Source organism: Schistocerca gregaria, chromosome 9 (assembly GCF_023897955.1).
Source record: "Schistocerca gregaria isolate iqSchGreg1 chromosome 9, iqSchGreg1.2, whole genome shotgun sequence".
Lineage (NCBI taxonomy): Eukaryota > Metazoa > Arthropoda > Insecta > Orthoptera > Acrididae > Schistocerca > Schistocerca gregaria.
In genome coordinates, this window is record NC_064928.1 from 140,751,509 (window position 1) to 140,769,772 (window position 18,264).

Here is an 18,264-nt window from a genome sequence, read left to right on the forward strand (position 1 = left end):
AGACTGCAGATCGATCAATTCCATTTGCAAATGCACTGGAGTACTTTCAACTGAAACGGCAAATGGTCTAGAAAATAGTTCAAAAACAGATGTCAGACCGGCAGTGTCCTAAAAACGTTTAGAAAATTGTGCCTGCAGTTCCTCCACCACAGAAACGAATTCATCAGAAGTTGCGTTCTCTCTTACTTTAGAGAGCTTAGGGCAATGGGCAGTATTCATTTTCATGAGTTGTTCCTTCCACAATGCGAGTTTCTTATTAAATGCATCCACTTTTTTCATCAGTTCAGAAATAAGCTGCTTCTCACCTTCCAAAGTCTTATTGAGAGCATTCAAGTGTGCAGTTAGATCAACTAAAAAGGCGAGGTCTGCAATCTGTTTTGGATCTTCTAATTTTGGCTCTGCGTTTCCTTTTTCCTTAAATTGGAAAATCTTTCGAGGCATGATCCTTGACTTAACCAACGTATTTCCCAGTGGTGAATAACATCTCCGTGCTCTTCGTTCAGTTCCATGAAAAACTGCTGAAACTGACAGTGTACTAAGCCACGTGACTTCAAAAAATGTGCTATGGTGACCACCAACTTCATCACGTGCTCCAAATTTGCATACTTAGCACAAAGAGCTTCTTGGTGTGCGAAACAATGAATTCCGTACAAATCTTCTGTCGATCGTCCTAGTTTTTTACGCAACAATGCTACAAGCCCCTTTTGAGCACCTTGAATTGCTGGTGCTCCATCTGTGGTGACTGAAACTAACATTTTCTAATTCAGGCCAATGGCTTCAACTGCCTCTTCAACTGCTTTTAGCAAGTTGGTGCCCCTTGGTCTGGGTTTCATTGGTACTAAATCTAACAGTTCTTCCATCACGTGCAAATTTGTGCGACGCCATCAACATAAATCGCTAGTTGTGCTGCGTCCGAAATGTCGGTCGACTCATCCAAAGCAATTGAGAATGCAATAATCTTGCAGGCACTATCAATTAACTGCCTGTAGACATTTCACTAAACGTCTTTACTTCCGGTGGCGTCAAGAGTTCCGCCGCCTCAACAATACACTCCTTGATGAAATCACCATCACTGAAAGTCTTATTCGCTCTTGAAATTTTGAGCACTACTTTGTAGCTTGCTCTTAAAGAAAGGTCGCTACGTTCGGTTGCAGGCTAAAAAAAGGAAACAAAAATTTAGTGAACTCTAAATTTGAATTCGGACGACAAATATGCACATATACAAACATCAGAAACACAAAGATTTGTAAGTGGTACTCGCGTTCGGTCCGTCTTGCTGCACAACACTACATCATCTTAATTCCGCCAACTTGTTTGATCTGTCAACCCAACTAAATCATTACGTGCTTTGTGTGTGGTCTTATAATGCCATTCGATTGCAAATTTGCAGCGCCCGGCGAGTATGTGACTGCATAATAGGCATTGAGAATTTTCATCCTTATCTTCGAAAAAATATTGCAGTTCCCATTCAGCTCTGAAGGCTCGAGACGTTGTGTCACTACCCCGCCTCTTTGTGAGCGTGTGTTCCATTGCAACAACCACTGTACAGTACTTACAAACTTCCTATGAATCGCTAACAAATAGCGAGGAATAAACATAGCTGCCACTACAAATCAACAAATGCATCCTATCCAGATGAAAAAATGTCGCATCGCACAGCTAGTCTAATGTCACGCTGTGCCGAGCAGTGCCGCGAAAGATGAAGGAAAGCCGAGTAGTGGTGAGGCAGACCGAGCCCTGGACAGCACGCGTGCAGCACATCTGTACACGTGTGCAGTTTGGCATGCCGTGGCTGTCCCTGTTTTAGATGTAAAAGCAGTAATATGTGTATCTAGTGTACTCAAGACTTGGTTTTTCCAAAGTGGCATGTTGTACATTTTGAGACTTGTCAGGAGATTTTGTTTTCTGCCACATTGCACTTTCCCAGTGTGCTGTTTGGAGAATGTTTGCAACTCATATTGCAATTTCTGTGGTGTCTTGTTTCAACAGTTAGTAGCAACAGAATGAATTATAATTTTGTTGAAGTAGTCTATGTCAGTAAGATGACAACACGATACACACCCAAATTTGTGAATAATTTACTGGATAATAAGATTAATGTGACTGAAACTACAGTACAACACAACTCGAGCAGCACAACTGATTGCAGGCTATTTAATGCTCACACTAATGTGTACCTGTACTACTGAGATACAGAAATACACTAGGACACTCTCTTGACACTGTGGGTGGAGCACCAAGCAATGACTCTACTCATATCCACAATCAAACATCTTTCAAAGCCTCTTACGAACAAGCCTTCAGTCCTCAGAAAGTCGGGCTATGCTTTTCTGGAACCATGTTTATTGTACCTGTTTTTTGGTTTGTTTGATGACTGTTACATTCCTTAATACATTTGACTGACAGAATAATTCAGAACAACACCATAAGTAGCTTTGTATGCACAGACAGTAGTTTGACGGTACACTGTGAGTGAAGAAAGGCTCAAGCAACTCATAACACCGGTGTGAATGGACAGCTGTAGTTTGGCCCAGCCTCTGAGGGGTTAGTATGGGTATTTCGCAGAGCAGCCCACTGATTCCCTTTACTACAGAGGTGGGAGTGGAGGGGGGAGGGGGGGGGGGGAGACGCAGTCTGGTTATAGCTGCGATGGGCAAAGGATGCGATGTCATTTCTACCAGAGAAGGTTCAGTCTTGCTGTGGGCATTCGTCTCGATGTGGCACATCAGTGTATACAGTATATATTGTGAAGGATACATGTTCTTGGATGTATACTGCAGATAATTCTCACAGGTTTTCTCTGTGTTGTGAAGATTTTCTTCAAAATTCTCATTTTGCCACAGAAACTTATGCCATAACACATCGGAGAATGCAGCTGGCCAAAACTTGCTGCTATAGGGACCACAATATTACCAAGATTTGATGTAATTCTTAGAGCCATTTTGCTAATGATAATTTTCAAGAGCCAGTCATTACCTTTGTTCTTGCCTTTTGACTGACACAATTGTGATTAAGTTAATTTGTTGCTGTTCTATGCCTTTTAAATCTCACAGATTGTTACTATATGAACTGCTGACACATTTTAATTTTTATATCACCCTACTGTCATTTACAGTAAGTGGACAGAGAACTGTGGTCTGTACTCCAAGGTACAATCAGCTGCATCATCAGCAGTAATATTGCAGCTAGGCAAAAATTTTCATCAGTCCACAAGCGATTTTGGATTACACACATCAAAAAATGTTTTGCATCTTCCCAGTTTCCAGAACTTCTGAAGACAGGTGTTGACTGTGGATATTGTATCACAGACACAATCCCTTTGACTGTTCAGAGATGTCACTAAACCTGCCCAAAGATGTAAACAACAATGCACGAGCAGCGCCTATTAGATGGAGGGGATCCGACAGCTGATCAGTTCCAGTCATTCCACCAGGAAGGAGGTACACGGCTCATGCTGTCTGTTGTTCAACCATGCGTAGACGGTCAATACCACGGTTCAATCATGTCCGCATTGTTACTTTGTTCCAGGAAGGGCTTTCAACAAGGGAAGTGCCTAGGCATCTTTGAGTGAACCAAGGTGATGTTGTTCGGACATTGAGGAGATAGAGAAAGACAGGAACTGTCAATGACATGCCTCGCACAGGCTTCCCAAGGGCTACTACTGCAGTGGATGACCAGTATCTATGGATTATGGCTCAGAGGAACCTTGACAGCAACACCACCATGCTGAATAATGCTTTTCGTGCAGCCACAGGACGTTGTGTTACGATTCAAACTGTGTGCAATAGGCTGCATAATGCGCAAATTCACTCCCGATGTCCATGGCGGGGTCCTTCGTTCCAATCACGACACCTTGCTGTGTGGTAAAGATGGGCCCAACAACATGCAAAATGGACTGCTCAGGATTGGCATCGCGTTCCTTCACTGATGAGTGACGCATATGCCTTCAACCAGACAATTGTCGTAGCCATGTTTGGAGACAACCCGGTCAGGGTGAATGCCTTAGACACACTGTCCAGTGAGTGTAGCAAGTTGGAGGTTCCTTGCTGTTTTAGCATTATGCGGGGCCAACGTATGCCGCTGTTGGTCATGGAAGACACCGTAATGGCTGTATGATACGTGCATGCCATCCTCCAATTGATAGTGCGACCATATTGCCAGCATATTGGCGAGGCAGTTGTCTTCATATATGACAGTTCGTGCCCCCATTGTGCACATCTTGTGAATGACTTCCTTCAGGATAACACATCACTCAACTAGAGTGGCCGGCATGTTCTCCAGACATGGACCCTATTGAACATGCCTGGGGTAGATTGAAAAGGGCTGTTTATGGAAAACCTGACCCACCAACCACTGTGAGGGATCTACGCTGAATCGCCATAGAGAAGTGGGATGATCTGGACCAACAGTGTCTTGATGAACTTGTGGATAGTATACCACGATGAATACAGTCATGCATCAGTGCAGGAGGACGTGCAACTGGTTATTAGAGGCACCAGTGTCTACAGCAGTCTGGGCCACCACCTCTGAAGGTCTCGCTGTACAGCGGTAAAACACACAATGTATGGTTTTCATGAGCAATAATAAGGACAGAAATGATGTATATGTTGATCTCTATTCCAATTTTCTATACAGGTACCAAAACTCTCAAAACCGAGGTGATGCAAAACTTTTTTCAATGTGTGTATTTATTTATTTCTGTGAATAAACTTCATCACTGACAACAACACGATTGGATGTAAGATCAGAAGTAACAGGCTTACCAGATCAGTATGAGATAGTGATACTTTATTAGATGGTCGCTGCATAACCAAAATAAATATTCCCTCCACATAAACTATGAATTTTTGTGGTCTTGTCCCTGAAAATTATAACTCAAAATTATCATTAACTTATTAAATTAAAATTATGAATGTAGTTGTACAGCGTGTAATCTGCAGGAAAATCACAGGTATTTGCAACAATATTTCCGTTATCTGTCATGTTGCACACATACCTTTGTTAATAAAATAGACCACATGTAGTATTCGTAAGTTTTGTTTATCTTCTTGAAGATGCAAAATTTAATACCCTGTTTAGGGAAATAGGCCATCACATTTACAGTATGTTTGGCAGTGACCACTGATTGGCAACATAAATGCTGACAAGTAATGCACCACTTCAGATGTTGACTACATAGAAACATATTTCACTCTACACTGTGAGACAGGCGCCTCTGAATATGTCGATATCAGATTCTGTTTAAGGAGTGCACTTACATCCATATTCCGCAAAACACTGTGAAGTGCATGGGAGACTGTACTTCCCATTGTACCAGTTATTAGGGCTTCTTCTCATTCCATTCACATATGAAGCAGGAGAAGAATGATTGCTGAAATGCCTCTGTATATGCCATAATTTGTCTAATCTTGTCCTTCAATTCACTTATTTCAACATCCCAGCAGTGCTTTCCCACACATCAAACAAATCAGTATACCATATCTGCTAAGTCGCCTGCGTGCTTTCTGCCCTCAGGCGGGTTTACCAGTTGGGCTGCACCTCGCTTCTCTCCGCTGTGATTTCCGTCCCTCTTCCCCACATTCTCTCCTGAATGCCTCTCCTTGATTAGTTCCTCAGCCTTGTATTTGAATGGTTCTCTTCCAGGGTCTGAAAGCCTCCATAACTCCAGTGGTGTCCCATTGTTTGTTCTGCCTGTGCTTATGAGAGTTTTAGTATGCCATTGTTTTTCACACGTATGGCCTCTTTTTCTCTATGTGTTGTCGAGTCTTTTATGTTGTTTTGTTTCCCATTTTCTTTTTTCTCCTTTCCCTGGTGTTGCCCCCATTGTCTCATGATCATGGTGTGGTGTGGATATTGCCATGGGTCGGTGGCGGTGCGGGTTCCCCACAGCGTGTAGTGTTACTGAGGTGCCCCTGCTCTCACCATTTCTCCCCACCCCCTCTTGTTCTCTTCTCTTCCTTCTGCCCTCATGTTGATGTTACCTCTTTGTTTGTCCATGTTTCACTTCCTTTTGACAAATGTGCTGTGCTGTTTGTGTTGCTCCTCCCTCGGTTTCTGCCAACTTTGATCATGCAACCAATGGCATCGCTGTTTGGTCCCCTCCCCCCATCTGCCAACGAACTTACCATCAATATCTACTGTTAGTTTTATTTGGTTTGTGTCCCATACTTATGAGCAATATTGTAGGATGTGTCACATGTGTGTTTCCTAAACAATCTACTTTGTATACTGATTTCATTTCCGTAACACTCTACCAATGAACCGTGTTCTTCCAACTGCTTCATTTATGAATGAGGCTATTTGATTGTCCCAGTTCACATCCCTACGAATTGTTACACCAAAGTATTTGTGTGGTTTGGCCAGTTCCTACTCTGACTCATGACTACATGTTTTCATTTTGTGAAGTGCAGAGTTTTAAATTTCTGAATATTTGCAGGAAGTTGCTAATCTGTGCACTGTTTTGAAATCTTATCCAGGTCTCACTGAATATTTGTGCAACTTTTCTCACCAGTACTTCATTGCAGATAACTGCATCATCTCCTAAAAGTCCAAGATTGTCTTATCAACTATGCAACATGAAGAGCAAGGTCTCATCACGTTTCCTTGGGGCATATCTGAAGTTATTCCTGCATCTGTTGGTGGCTCTCTATCCAAGATAACACGCTGAGTCCTCACTACCAAGAAATTCTCACAGGTCACAAATGTCACTTGATACCTCATACAATTATGCTTTCATTAGTAATTGTAGACGTGGTAGCGAGTCAAATACATTGGAAGCCAAGAAATATGCCGTCCATATAATTGCCATGATCCATGGCTTTCAGGATGTCATGTGAGGAAAGTGTTGGTTGGGGTTCACATTAGCTACACTTTCAGAGTCCATGCTGGCTGAGGTGGAGAGAGTCACTTTGTTCAAGATGGTCGATTGCATACAACTCCAAATATGTCCTAAGATTGTACAAGAAATGGATGTCTTCCATTTTTGAAAATAGTTTTCTGGCATCACTTCTGCTACCCATCTGAGCTTTTCTCCACCCACTAGTCATGGCTGTTCATTTGAAAGATCTATATTGTATCATTGTTAGAATAGGGGCCCACTCAGCTACAACTTCAGTACAGTATCTGGTACAGTACCATTGGTCTCTGGAGCTGTGTTCAGTTTTAGCTATTGCAGCTGTTTCTCAATGCTCAATGCCACTAATACTAATGTCTATTTCTCTCACGCAGTAGTGGGACAGAATTAAATGGGTTCAACATTCATGGATTTTCTTTTGTAAAGAAACATTTTAAAACAGAGTTGAGAAGTTTTGCTTTTGCTTTGCTACCCTCAATTTCAGTTCCTATCTCATTTATGATGTCTGGACAATAACTTTAGTACCACTAACAGCCTTTGCATAGGACATGAATTTCTTTGGGCTTCTGAGATCTTTTAATAATATTTTGCTGTGGTAGTCACTGATCCCCCCATGAACCATGGACCTTGTCGTTGGTGAGGAGGCTTGCGTGCCTCAGTTATACAGATGGCCGCACTGTAGGGGCAACCACAACGTAGGGGTATCTGTTGAGACGCCAGACAAACATGTGGTTCCTGAAGAGGGTCAGCAGCCTTTTCAGTAGTTGCAGGGGCAACAGTCTGGATGATTGACTCATCTGGCCTTGTAACATTAACCAAAACGGCCTTGCTGTGCTGGTACTGCAACGGCTGAAAGCAAGGGGAAACTACAGCCATAATTTTTCCCAAGGACATACAGCTTTATTGTGTGGCATGGAGAGCTGCATCAAACCAGTCTCAGGACTGAAGACAACAACAACAACAACAACAACAACAACAACAACAGTCACTGATGGCTTTACACATTGCCCTCTTGGCAGCCAAACATGTTTCATGCACCAGCTCTTACCTATGCTTTTTTTATACATATGCTATGCAGTAGTGTGTGTTTCCTAAGAAATTTCTCTACAGTAACTGTGTACCATGGACTGTCGCTCCCACCACCAGCTGTTGTACTAGGTACAAATTTGTCAAAGGATGGTTAACCATTCTTTTACACTTGAGCCATAGTTCCTTTACCTGGCCTTCCTCAGCCAGACGCTGTGACTGAGTGGTTCTAAGCAGTTCAGTCTGGAACCATGCAGCTGCTGTGGTCTCAGGTTCGAATCTTGCATAGGGCATAGATGTGTGTGATGTCCTTAGGTTAGTTAGGTTTAAGTAGTTCTAAGTATAGGGGACTGATGACCTCAGATATTAAGTCCCATAGTACTTAGAGCCATTCGAACCTTTTTTTTTTTTTTTTTCCCGCCGAGAGAGGGAGCGGCATCACAGCCCATTCGCACAAGACATGCAGTGCCAACTCAAGGCCTTATGGTGGGGGGGAAGGGGGGTCCTATTGCACACAATCCCAAATTATTGCAGCTGCTGTGTGTCCAAGGCACTGTGTCCAGTGTGACCTCTGTGAATGTCATCCTGTGATCCGTAGCCATACGCTTTCTGCACACCACCACAGATGCTATTTTTGAGCATGACAATGTGCGGTCACATGTTGCTGCACAACACGTACCTGCCTGCCAGATCACCAAATGAAAATATGTGGGATATGGAGAAAATATGGGTGCAGTGTTGTGACTGATTTGGATTCAGCTTGTAAAAATTATAAAAATCAGCTATCAACGTAAAAATAGTGTCTCAAAAAAAAAAAATTTCGTTGACCTGGGTAATTATTATGCTCACATTGAATTAAATTTGTGATGTCGCATTTTACTTATTATTCTAAAAGTACCTTTATCATTCCTACTATGTGGTGATACATTTGTATTGTATTAAGAAAAGATCAGCTGCAAAAATATTCTACATAAAGAACAGACTGGCTGGACAGGGTAATGACAGCCCTTCACCATCTGCATTTCTCCAGTGATGTACCCAATTTGAGAACCTCTGGAAGCAGAGTTCAGAAACCACTGGTGGAAAAATTGGTGATAATGGAAGTAGAATGAGGGTGGTAATTGTGCTCAGGTACCTTAATGGATAAGGCGTCTGCTCATGATAGCTTAGAAGTCCAGGCACAGAGTTTCTGTTGTGACATTCTAATCATTTATATTCTGTAGACTGGTTCCATAAGCACTGTTTGTACTTAGTGTTGTACCTGTACTTAAATAATTTGTTTTCATTCAGGTTGAGGTTGACCCACTTGCATCCCCAAAGCAAGAGATGGAGTACATATCTGTTAAAGAAGAAACTTCAGTAAGTACTAAAATTCACATGTCTTCAGAGTTTTCAAAAAGTAATGTGGCTCTGCACAGAAACAAATTGTCTTCTTGTGTGCTGGGTGATTCTGTCCTGTGTCCGAAAGGGGTGACTGCTTCATTTTAAAGTTGTTTTCTGAGCTGCACACTTTGAACATTCTCATTGCTATCTCTTTACAACATAACACTCCACTGTAGTCTTCACACACCTTAGTTGGAGGGGAAGCTCATCATAACCAGACACATGTGATCATGTTCAAAATCAACCAATGGAAAACCCAGGATGGAATATAAAGAATCTATGAAAATGGCAGATGGCTACTCACATACTGAAGATGTTGAATCACAGGCAGACACAACAAAAAGACTGCTAAACAAGAAAAGTAAACTTTCAGTCAAAGGGCATCCTTCAGAAGTACACAACACATGCACACACACATTCTCACAACTCATACACACAATGCTCCAGCATTGTGGTTTTAAAGTTCAAGGATTGTTTGATGGAATGACTGTGCCAGACATCAGATTTGTTCAGCTACAGATCCTATCATAGTGATGCCATTCTGGAAATCTAACAGTATCTCCGGTCTCTTCTCAAATTCGTAGACCCATCGCAGAGTCTTTCCCATGAGTCAGTCTCTCTCCTCACTTCTACCACTCCTATCTTCTATATGCTTCCTAAAATTCATAAACACAACCACCCAGGACGCTCTGTGTTCAACAGTTATTGTGCCCCCAGTGAGAAAATCGCCATTGTCAAAGACCAACACCTTCAGCCTATTAGCTCAACCTATCCCCCTATATCAAAAATACCAACCATTTCCTCCACCAACTGTCTACAGTTCACGTTCCTTTACTACTTGGTGCCCTGCTCATTATTGCTGATGCCACCTCTCTTTTCAAATCTAGGACCTTGCTGTAGATTACCATGTGGAGCGCTAACATCGCTGCAGCGGTCTGTCATCTGTAGCATTTTTAAAACACTGTCGGTAAATACAATTGGTGTGTACCGACAACTACAAAATTAATAGATATGTGCAAAGCTGATGAAATGCTTTACAATGTGAGGCACCTTGAATACAAAAATAGATTAAGAAAATCGGAGACCTAACATAACCTAACTTGATCTAACCATATCTCTCCTGTAGCAAGGAATCGAAGTGTTACAGTGAGCCTGTCTTCTGCAGGTATAGCAGTTCTTAAGTGAGTATTGTGCTTTGTGATATGAGGATACACTTCACTGAGCACATACAGAAATGTATGCTCATCCATTCTTAAGTAATTGATGTATGACTTCATGTCCTCCACTATAAGCTTACATAAAAAGTTTTGTTTAATGCTTTTATCGTGTCATCGTAAAACCCATGCCTTCACCCAGGTACATTTCCTTTTGTTCCCTCACTTCTCTTCCGCAAGTACTGCGGTTAATAATGAGTTGTTGTTGTCAGCCATATTGAACTTTGACAAAAAATATGATCACAGTGTAATACCCCTTCTTAGCACCATGTCAAAGATCTTTTTCAAATATATTTGATGAATATGTGATCACATCTTTGATCAAATCTTTGACAAAGAAATTTGATAGTGTAATACCAGCCTTACCCACCACCTCCATAAGTCCACTGCCTGGCCACAGAGGGGCATTCACCTTGTGACTCAGTACCACCTAAGACTGGAGTAACTGAATCGCACTCTCTGCCAGGGTTTCAACTACCTCCTGTTATGCCCTGAAATGAGGAATGTGCTATCCACTATCCTTCCCACTCCTCTCACAGTGTGTTCCACCTCCCAGCGAAATTTGCCAATATCTCGTCCATCCTGACTCCACCCCAGCTCCCAGCCCCTTACCTAATGACTCATAGCCTTGTAATAGATGTGGATACAAGACCTGCCCCTTGCATTCTCCCACCACCACCTACTCCAGTCCAGTCATAAGCATGACCTATCCTGTTAAATGACCGAGTGAGGTGGCGCAGTGGTTAGCACACTGGACTCGCATTCGGGAGGACGACGGTTCAATCCTGTCTCCGGCCATCCTGATTTAGGTTTTCCGTGATTTCCCTAAATCGTTTCAGGCAAATGCCGGGATGGTTCCTTTGAAAAGGCACAGCCGATTTCCTTCCCAATCCATCCCTAACCCGAGCTTGCGCTCCGTCTCTAATTACGTCATTGTCGACGGGACGTTAAACACTAACCACCACCACCACCACCTCCTCCTGTCAAAGGAAGGGCTACCAGTGAAACCAGTAATGTGATGTACAAGCTAAGTTGCAGTGTTGTGTTCTTTATGGGCATGACAGCCAACAAGCTGTCTGTCCACATGAATGGCCACCAACAAACTGTAGGTAAGTTACAGCTGGAACACCCGGTAGCTTAGCATGCTGCCCAACACAACATTCCTTACTTCAGTGACTGCTTCACAGCCTGTGCCCTGTGGATCTTTCCTACCAACACAAACTTTTCTGAACTGTCCAGTATATCATAAGTTACCCTGACCCCCCTGGCTTCAACCTCTGTTAATCACTGTCCTTCACTAACTTATCCCATTCCCCATTCCCACTGCAGCATCACACAGTCTTCTGTTCCACCACACACCAACAGTCTTTTACTTCTCGCCTTTTCCTCCCACCACCCCTCTCCCCCGGTCCCCCTTTGCCACTACTCTGTCCTCTTGCCACCTTGTCACTGTATGCTCCCACAAGCAGCACTTTACTGTCCCCCACCCGAAACCCGAACCTGCTATCTCTTCCCCTCCCCACCCCAGGCTCATCATTATCCCCATCAGCCAGATTGCTTCTCCCATCATGTGCAGTTGTTAAGTGGTGTTTTTGTTGTGCTAATCTGTGACTCAGTGTCTTCGCAATGAGGTAAGTAGCAATCTATCCTTCTTGTAATATTGACATGTGATTATGTCCACTATATATAGCACTTGGCTAATATGAAATCACATGCTCTCAAAAAATTCAGTAAATGTCATCTCTCACAAAGTTACTAAATTAAATGAAAAGAAATTTCAGAAGGATTTTTTCATGTTTTTTATGGCTTCTTGATGTTGCCTTCAATCCAAAGGCTGGTTTTATTTAGCTGGACTCTTTATCTCTGAATAACTACTGCAACCTACATCCATTTGGACTGATTACTGTGTGCGTGCCATGGTCTCCCTCTACTGTTTTTATCCTCCATGCTTCCTTCCGTTTCCAAACTGGCGATTCCTTGACACCTCAGGCTATGTTCTATCAACCAGTTTCTTTTTTTAAGTGAAGTTGTGCCATAAATTTTATTTGTTCATCATTTCAACCCAGTACCTGCTTACTTGCCATTCACTCTACCCATCTAATGCTCAGCATTCTTCTGTGGCACCACATTTCAAAAGCTTTTTTAATTTTCTTGTCCTATCATCCATATTTTGCTTCCTTACAAGGCCACACTATAGATACATACCTTCAGAAAAAACAAGGCATGTTCCATGAGAACATGGACATAAATGATAAAAATAAAAAAAAATCTTCTCACTACAAATCTGACTACAAATTCTACTAGCTGAAACATTAAACCCAGGGTTTCAACAAATTCTGGAAGTCAGGGAATATATGGGAATTTCAAATGTGTCAGGGAAATTGGAAATATAAGGGAAACTTGAAGAAAATACTGGGAAAATCTCATTTTTGTAGATGAAATGGTTTGTTTACTGAGATGTCGTGCATCATTGCTGGCTGGGCAGAGCTGAGTACATGTGCCACCTCCCTACTCTCTCATTCCTACTGCTTCTCCCCTTTTTACCACTCCCCCCCCCCTCCCCCCTCCGCCACTTGATTCAATGCTGCCACCACTTCTCGCCGCTAGCCTTGCAGCTGCCAATGGGAGGCAGGAAGCAGGGAGGCGTGAGGAGTGGTTTGTTTGGACCTGATTCTCAGAGATTGTTGACACAGTGGCCCGAGACAGTGGTCATGTCCGCATGACTTGTGTCTGAGTGTTTGTGTGAATGTCTCTATGCTCTCGTTTTCTGACAAAGGCTCTGGCCAAAAATTTAGTTCTGGGAGTGTGATTGTCATTTTTACGTACCTGTCTGTGGTTCTCCGATCATGTTTACAGCAAGTTGCTACCAATCCTCAGTAGCATAGATTCTCAGAGTATTTGCACAAGTCATCTGTTGCATGGATTGATCACCACGGTCTCATTTCATCAGCACGGTGTCTGTGACTCGTAAATAGCTGACCAAATGAGTGGATTTCTGTTACAGTCCAAAACCACAGGCCATTTCTGTGGGTATCTCTAATGGATTGAGCCTGCCAATCTGAAGCCCATTATTTCCCACTAATTTGCAGGCCCTGCCCATTAGATCTATTCTCAACAGTCTGCAATCTGTCTAGAGCCTGGGTCTGTCTGTGTGTGGCATATTGTGGTGGATTTTCATGGTTTATGCATGGAACCAGGACTGTGGTGCTCCATTTCGGCTGCCCGGAAACCACGGGCAGTGGGTTTCAGTAATTGCGACTGTCTCGCCACAAGTAAATTGTACAGTGCGGCATTTTATAGACATTTTATTTATTGTAGCACATTTTGCACCTTGAAAGTAGTTTATATATTAGAAAGTGTGGACAGTAAGAAGAAGAAAATTGTGGCAGTCGCTGTTGATTTGTATGCTATGTACTCATATATTTCTCAAAAGAAAAATCACACAATACCTGTAAAATAATAGATATAATACAGTGGGTAATAACTGACAAGAACAAACTTAGTAGAACCAACATTTTATTGGCTGTCACCTATAGTGTTAGTTTACACAACTCTTCCCTTTCTTATACACTTCTTTCAAGAGTCCTACATTTTTTTGACATTATTTTGAAATCAGTGAAGCTATTTTAAATCTGTCTAGTGGCTCCAAGGAAAAATGCTTATGTTTGTCACCAAATGGGTTTTGTTTTATTGAAATAAAATAACAACAGTGGTCTTCATGAAACACATGTACCATTTGGCTTGCTTGATCCATCTAAAACAATTCATTACAAAAGATCTTGATGTTAAGATTCTTGCTCACATGGGGGAGAAATATAGAAGCTCTTACATATTTTTTAGATCTGACATTTGTCAGGGAAAATGCAAGAACTTGTCTAGAAATCAGGGAAATATCAGGGAATTTCACTTGGTGAAAATTGTGGCAACCCTGAAATCTTCTAATTTGAAGCTCTATTTTCATATTAAGAATTTCTACAACTGAAAAAATGACATCACAATTGTCTAAAATTTCAGCTTCTAGTTACCCTGGAAAACTAATTTCTTAAAGCAATGCAACAAATAATTGTAAAGGTGTGTTGTTGTTGTGGTCTTCAGTCCAGAGATTGATTTGATGCAGCTCTCCGTGCTACTCTATCCTGTGCAAGCTTCATCATCTCCAGGTATCTACTGTAACCTACAATCCTCCAAGCTGCCCTCCAGTACTAAATTGGTGATCCCTTGTTGCCTAGAATGTGTCCTACCAACCAATCCCTTCTTCGAGTTAAGTTGTGCCACAAATTCTCTTCTCCCCTAATCTATTCAGTACCTACTCATTAGCTACATCTTTTATCCATATAATCTTCAGCATTCTTGTGTAGCACCACATTTTGAAAGCTTATATTCTCTTCTTGTCCAAACTGTTTATCATCCATGATTCACTTCCATACACAGCTACAGTCCATACAAATACTTTCAGAAAGATCTTCCTGATGCTTAAATCTATACTTGATGTTAACAAATTTCTCTTCTTCAGAAACACTTTCCTTGCCATAGCGAGTCTACATTTTATATCCTCTCTACTTTGACCTTCATCAGTTATTTTGCTCCCCAAATAACAAAACTCATCCACTACTTTCAAGTGTTTCATTTCCTAACCTAATTCCCTCAGAGTCACCTGATTTAATTCGATTAAATTTCACTATTCTTGTTTTGCTTTTGTTGATGTTCATCTTATATCCTCCTTTCAAGACAGTGTCAATTCCATTCAACTGCTCTTCCAGGTCCTTTGCTGTCTCTGACAGAATTATAATATCTTGTGTGAACCTAAAGTTTTTATTTCTTCTCCATGGATTTTAATTCCTGCTCCAAATTTTTCGTTTGTTTCCTTTACTGCTTGCTCAATATATAGATTGAATAACATTGGAGTTAGGCTTAAACACTGTCTCACTCCCTTCCCAACCATTGCTTCCCTTTCATGCCCCTCAACTCTAATAACTGCCATCTGGTTCCTGTACAAATTGTAAATAGCCTTTTTCTCCCTGTATCTGAACACTGCCGCCTTAAGAATTTGAAAGAGTGTATTCCAGTCAACATTGTCAAAAGCTTTCTCTAAATCTACGAATGTTAGAAATGTAGGTTTGCATTTCCTCAATCTATCTTCTAAGATAAGTCGTAAGGTCAGTATTGACTCACGAGTTCCAACATTTATATCGAATCCAAACTGATCATCCCCGAGGTTGGCTTCTACCAGTTTGTCCATTCATCTGTGAAGAATGTGCATTAGTATTTGGCAACCGTGACTTATTAAACTGATAATTGGGTAAAAATGTAACAATGGAAAATCCAGGATGGAATGTAACAATACAAGAGAAGGAAAGTTGCTACCTACCATATAGCGGAGATGCTGAGTCGTGATAAGCAGAGAAAAAAGATTCACACAATTAAAGTTTTCGGCCATTAAGGCCTTTGTCAGCAGTACACACACATACAGACACACATGCATACACACTCACATAAATGCAACTTGCACACACATCTGCAGTCTCAGAGAGCTGAGACCCCACTTCGTTCGCAGTGGGGTCTCTGAGACTGCAGATGTGTGTGCAAGTTGCATGTGTGCATGTGTGCGTGTGTGCGTGTGGCTACTGCTGACAAAGGCCTTGATGGCTGAAATCTTTAATTGTGTGAATCTTTTCATTGTGCCTATCACGACTCAGCATCTCCGCTATATGGTAGGTAGCAACTTTCCTTCTCTGGTATTGATAGTTCAGTAATTTTCACACCTGTCAGCACCTGCTTTCTTTGGGATTCGAATTACTATATTCTTGAAGTCTTGAGAGTATTTCACTTGTCTCGTGCATCTTGCTCACCAGATGGTAGTGTCTTATCACAGCTGGCTCTTCCAAGGCTATCAGTAGTTCTAATGGAATATTGTCTACTCCCGGGCCCTTGTTTCGGCTTAGGTCTTTCAGTGCTCTGTCAAAACTCTCCACGCAGTATCAAATCTCCCATTTCATCTTCATCTACGTCCTCTTTTATCTCCATAATATTGCCCTCAAGTACATCACCCTTGTTTAGGCCCTCTATATACTCCTTCCATGTTTCTTCCTTCCCTTCTGTGCTTAGAAATGGTTTTCCATCCAAGCTCTTGATATTCATACAAGCAGTTCTCTTTCCTCCAAAGGTCTTTTTAATTTTCCTGTAGGCAGCATATATCTTATATATGCCTCTCCTTACATTTGTCCTCTAGCCATCTCTGCTTAGCCATTTTGCACTTCCTGTCAATCTCATTTTTTATACCTTTGTGTTCCATTTTACCTGCTTCATGTACTGCATTTTTATATTTCCTCCTTTGATCAATTAAATTCAATATATCTTCTGATACCCAAGGATTTCCACTAGCCCTCGTCTATTTACCTACTTGATCCTCTGGCGCCTTCACTATTTTATCTCTCAATTCTACCCATTCTTCTTCTACTGTATGTCTTTCCCCCATTATTGTCAATCATTCTCTAATGCTCTCTCTGATCTCTCTACCACCTCTGGCTCACCCTTCACCTTAAATTCCCATCTTTTTGTAGTTTCTTCAGTTTTAATGTACAGTTCATAACTAATAGATTGTGGTCAGAGGCCACATCTGCCCATGGAAATGTCTTACAATTTAAAACCTGGTTCCTAAATCTCTGACTTACCATTATGTAATCTATCTGAAACCTTCCACTGTCTCCAGGCCTTTTCCATGCACACAGCCTTCTTTCATGATTCTTAAACCAAGTGTTAGCTATGATTAACTTACGCTCTGTGCAAAATTCTACCGCGAGGCTTCCTCTTTCATTCCTTATCCCCAGTCCATATTCATATACTACTTTTTCTTCTCTTCCTTTGCCTGCTATTGAATTCCAGTCCCCCACAATTATTAAATTTTTGTTTCCCATCACTACCTGAATAATTTCTTTTATCTCATCATACATTTCTTCAGTCTCGTCGTCACCTGCAGAGCTAGTTGGCATATACTTGTACTATTGTGATAGGCGTCGGCTTTGTGTCTGTCTTGGCCACAGTAATGCGTTCACTATGCTGTTCATAGTAGCTTACCTATACGCCTATTTTTTTATTCATTATTAAACTTACTGCCGAATTACCCCTATTTGATTGTGTGTTTATAACCCTTTATTCACCTGCCCAGAAGTCTTGTTCCTCCTGCCACCGAACTTCGCTTATTCCCATCATATCTAACTTTAATCTATCCATTTCCCTTTTGGAATTTTCTAACCTACATATCTGATTAAGGAACCTGACATTCCATGCCCCTATAACAACATCGTCCTGAGTAGTCCCAGCCTGGAGATCCGAATGGGGGACTATTTTACCTCCGGAATATTTTATCCAAGAGGACGCCATCATCATTTAATCGTACAGTAATGCTCCATGCCCTTGGGAAAAATTATGGCTTTAGTTTTCCCTTGCTTTCAGCCATTCACAGTACCAGCACAGCAAGGCCAATTTGGTTAATGTTACAAGCCCAAATAAGTCAATCATCCAGATTGTTGCCCCTGCAACTGCTGAAAAGGCTGTTACCCCTCTTCAGAAACCACACATTTGTCTGGCCTCTCAACAGATACCCCTCCGTTGTGGTTGCACCTACGGTACGGCTGTCTGTATTGCAGAGGCACGCAAAGCCTCCCCACCAACGGCAAGGTCCATGGTTCATAAGAGGGAATGGGGGTGTAAAGGCATACGTTAACAAAAATCTCTAAAAATTATACAAATATCTTAAGCTAGTCCATTCTAGTTGCTTTTATTCATTTT

At 41.7% G+C, this 18,264-nt stretch overlaps 1 protein-coding gene across 1 annotated transcript in view; it reads left to right on the top strand.

Moving 5' to 3' along the window:
* The window catches only part of LOC126291703 (zinc finger protein 391-like), a 230,347-nt gene that overhangs the window by 30,731 nt on the left and 181,352 nt on the right, over positions 1 to 18,264 (top strand). Inside the window, exon 3 of the mRNA XM_049985335.1 lies at positions 9,170 to 9,238. Within this exon, the coding sequence (XP_049841292.1) occupies positions 9,170 to 9,238 (69 nt within the window). The remainder of the gene's footprint in view (positions 1 to 9,169; positions 9,239 to 18,264) is intronic.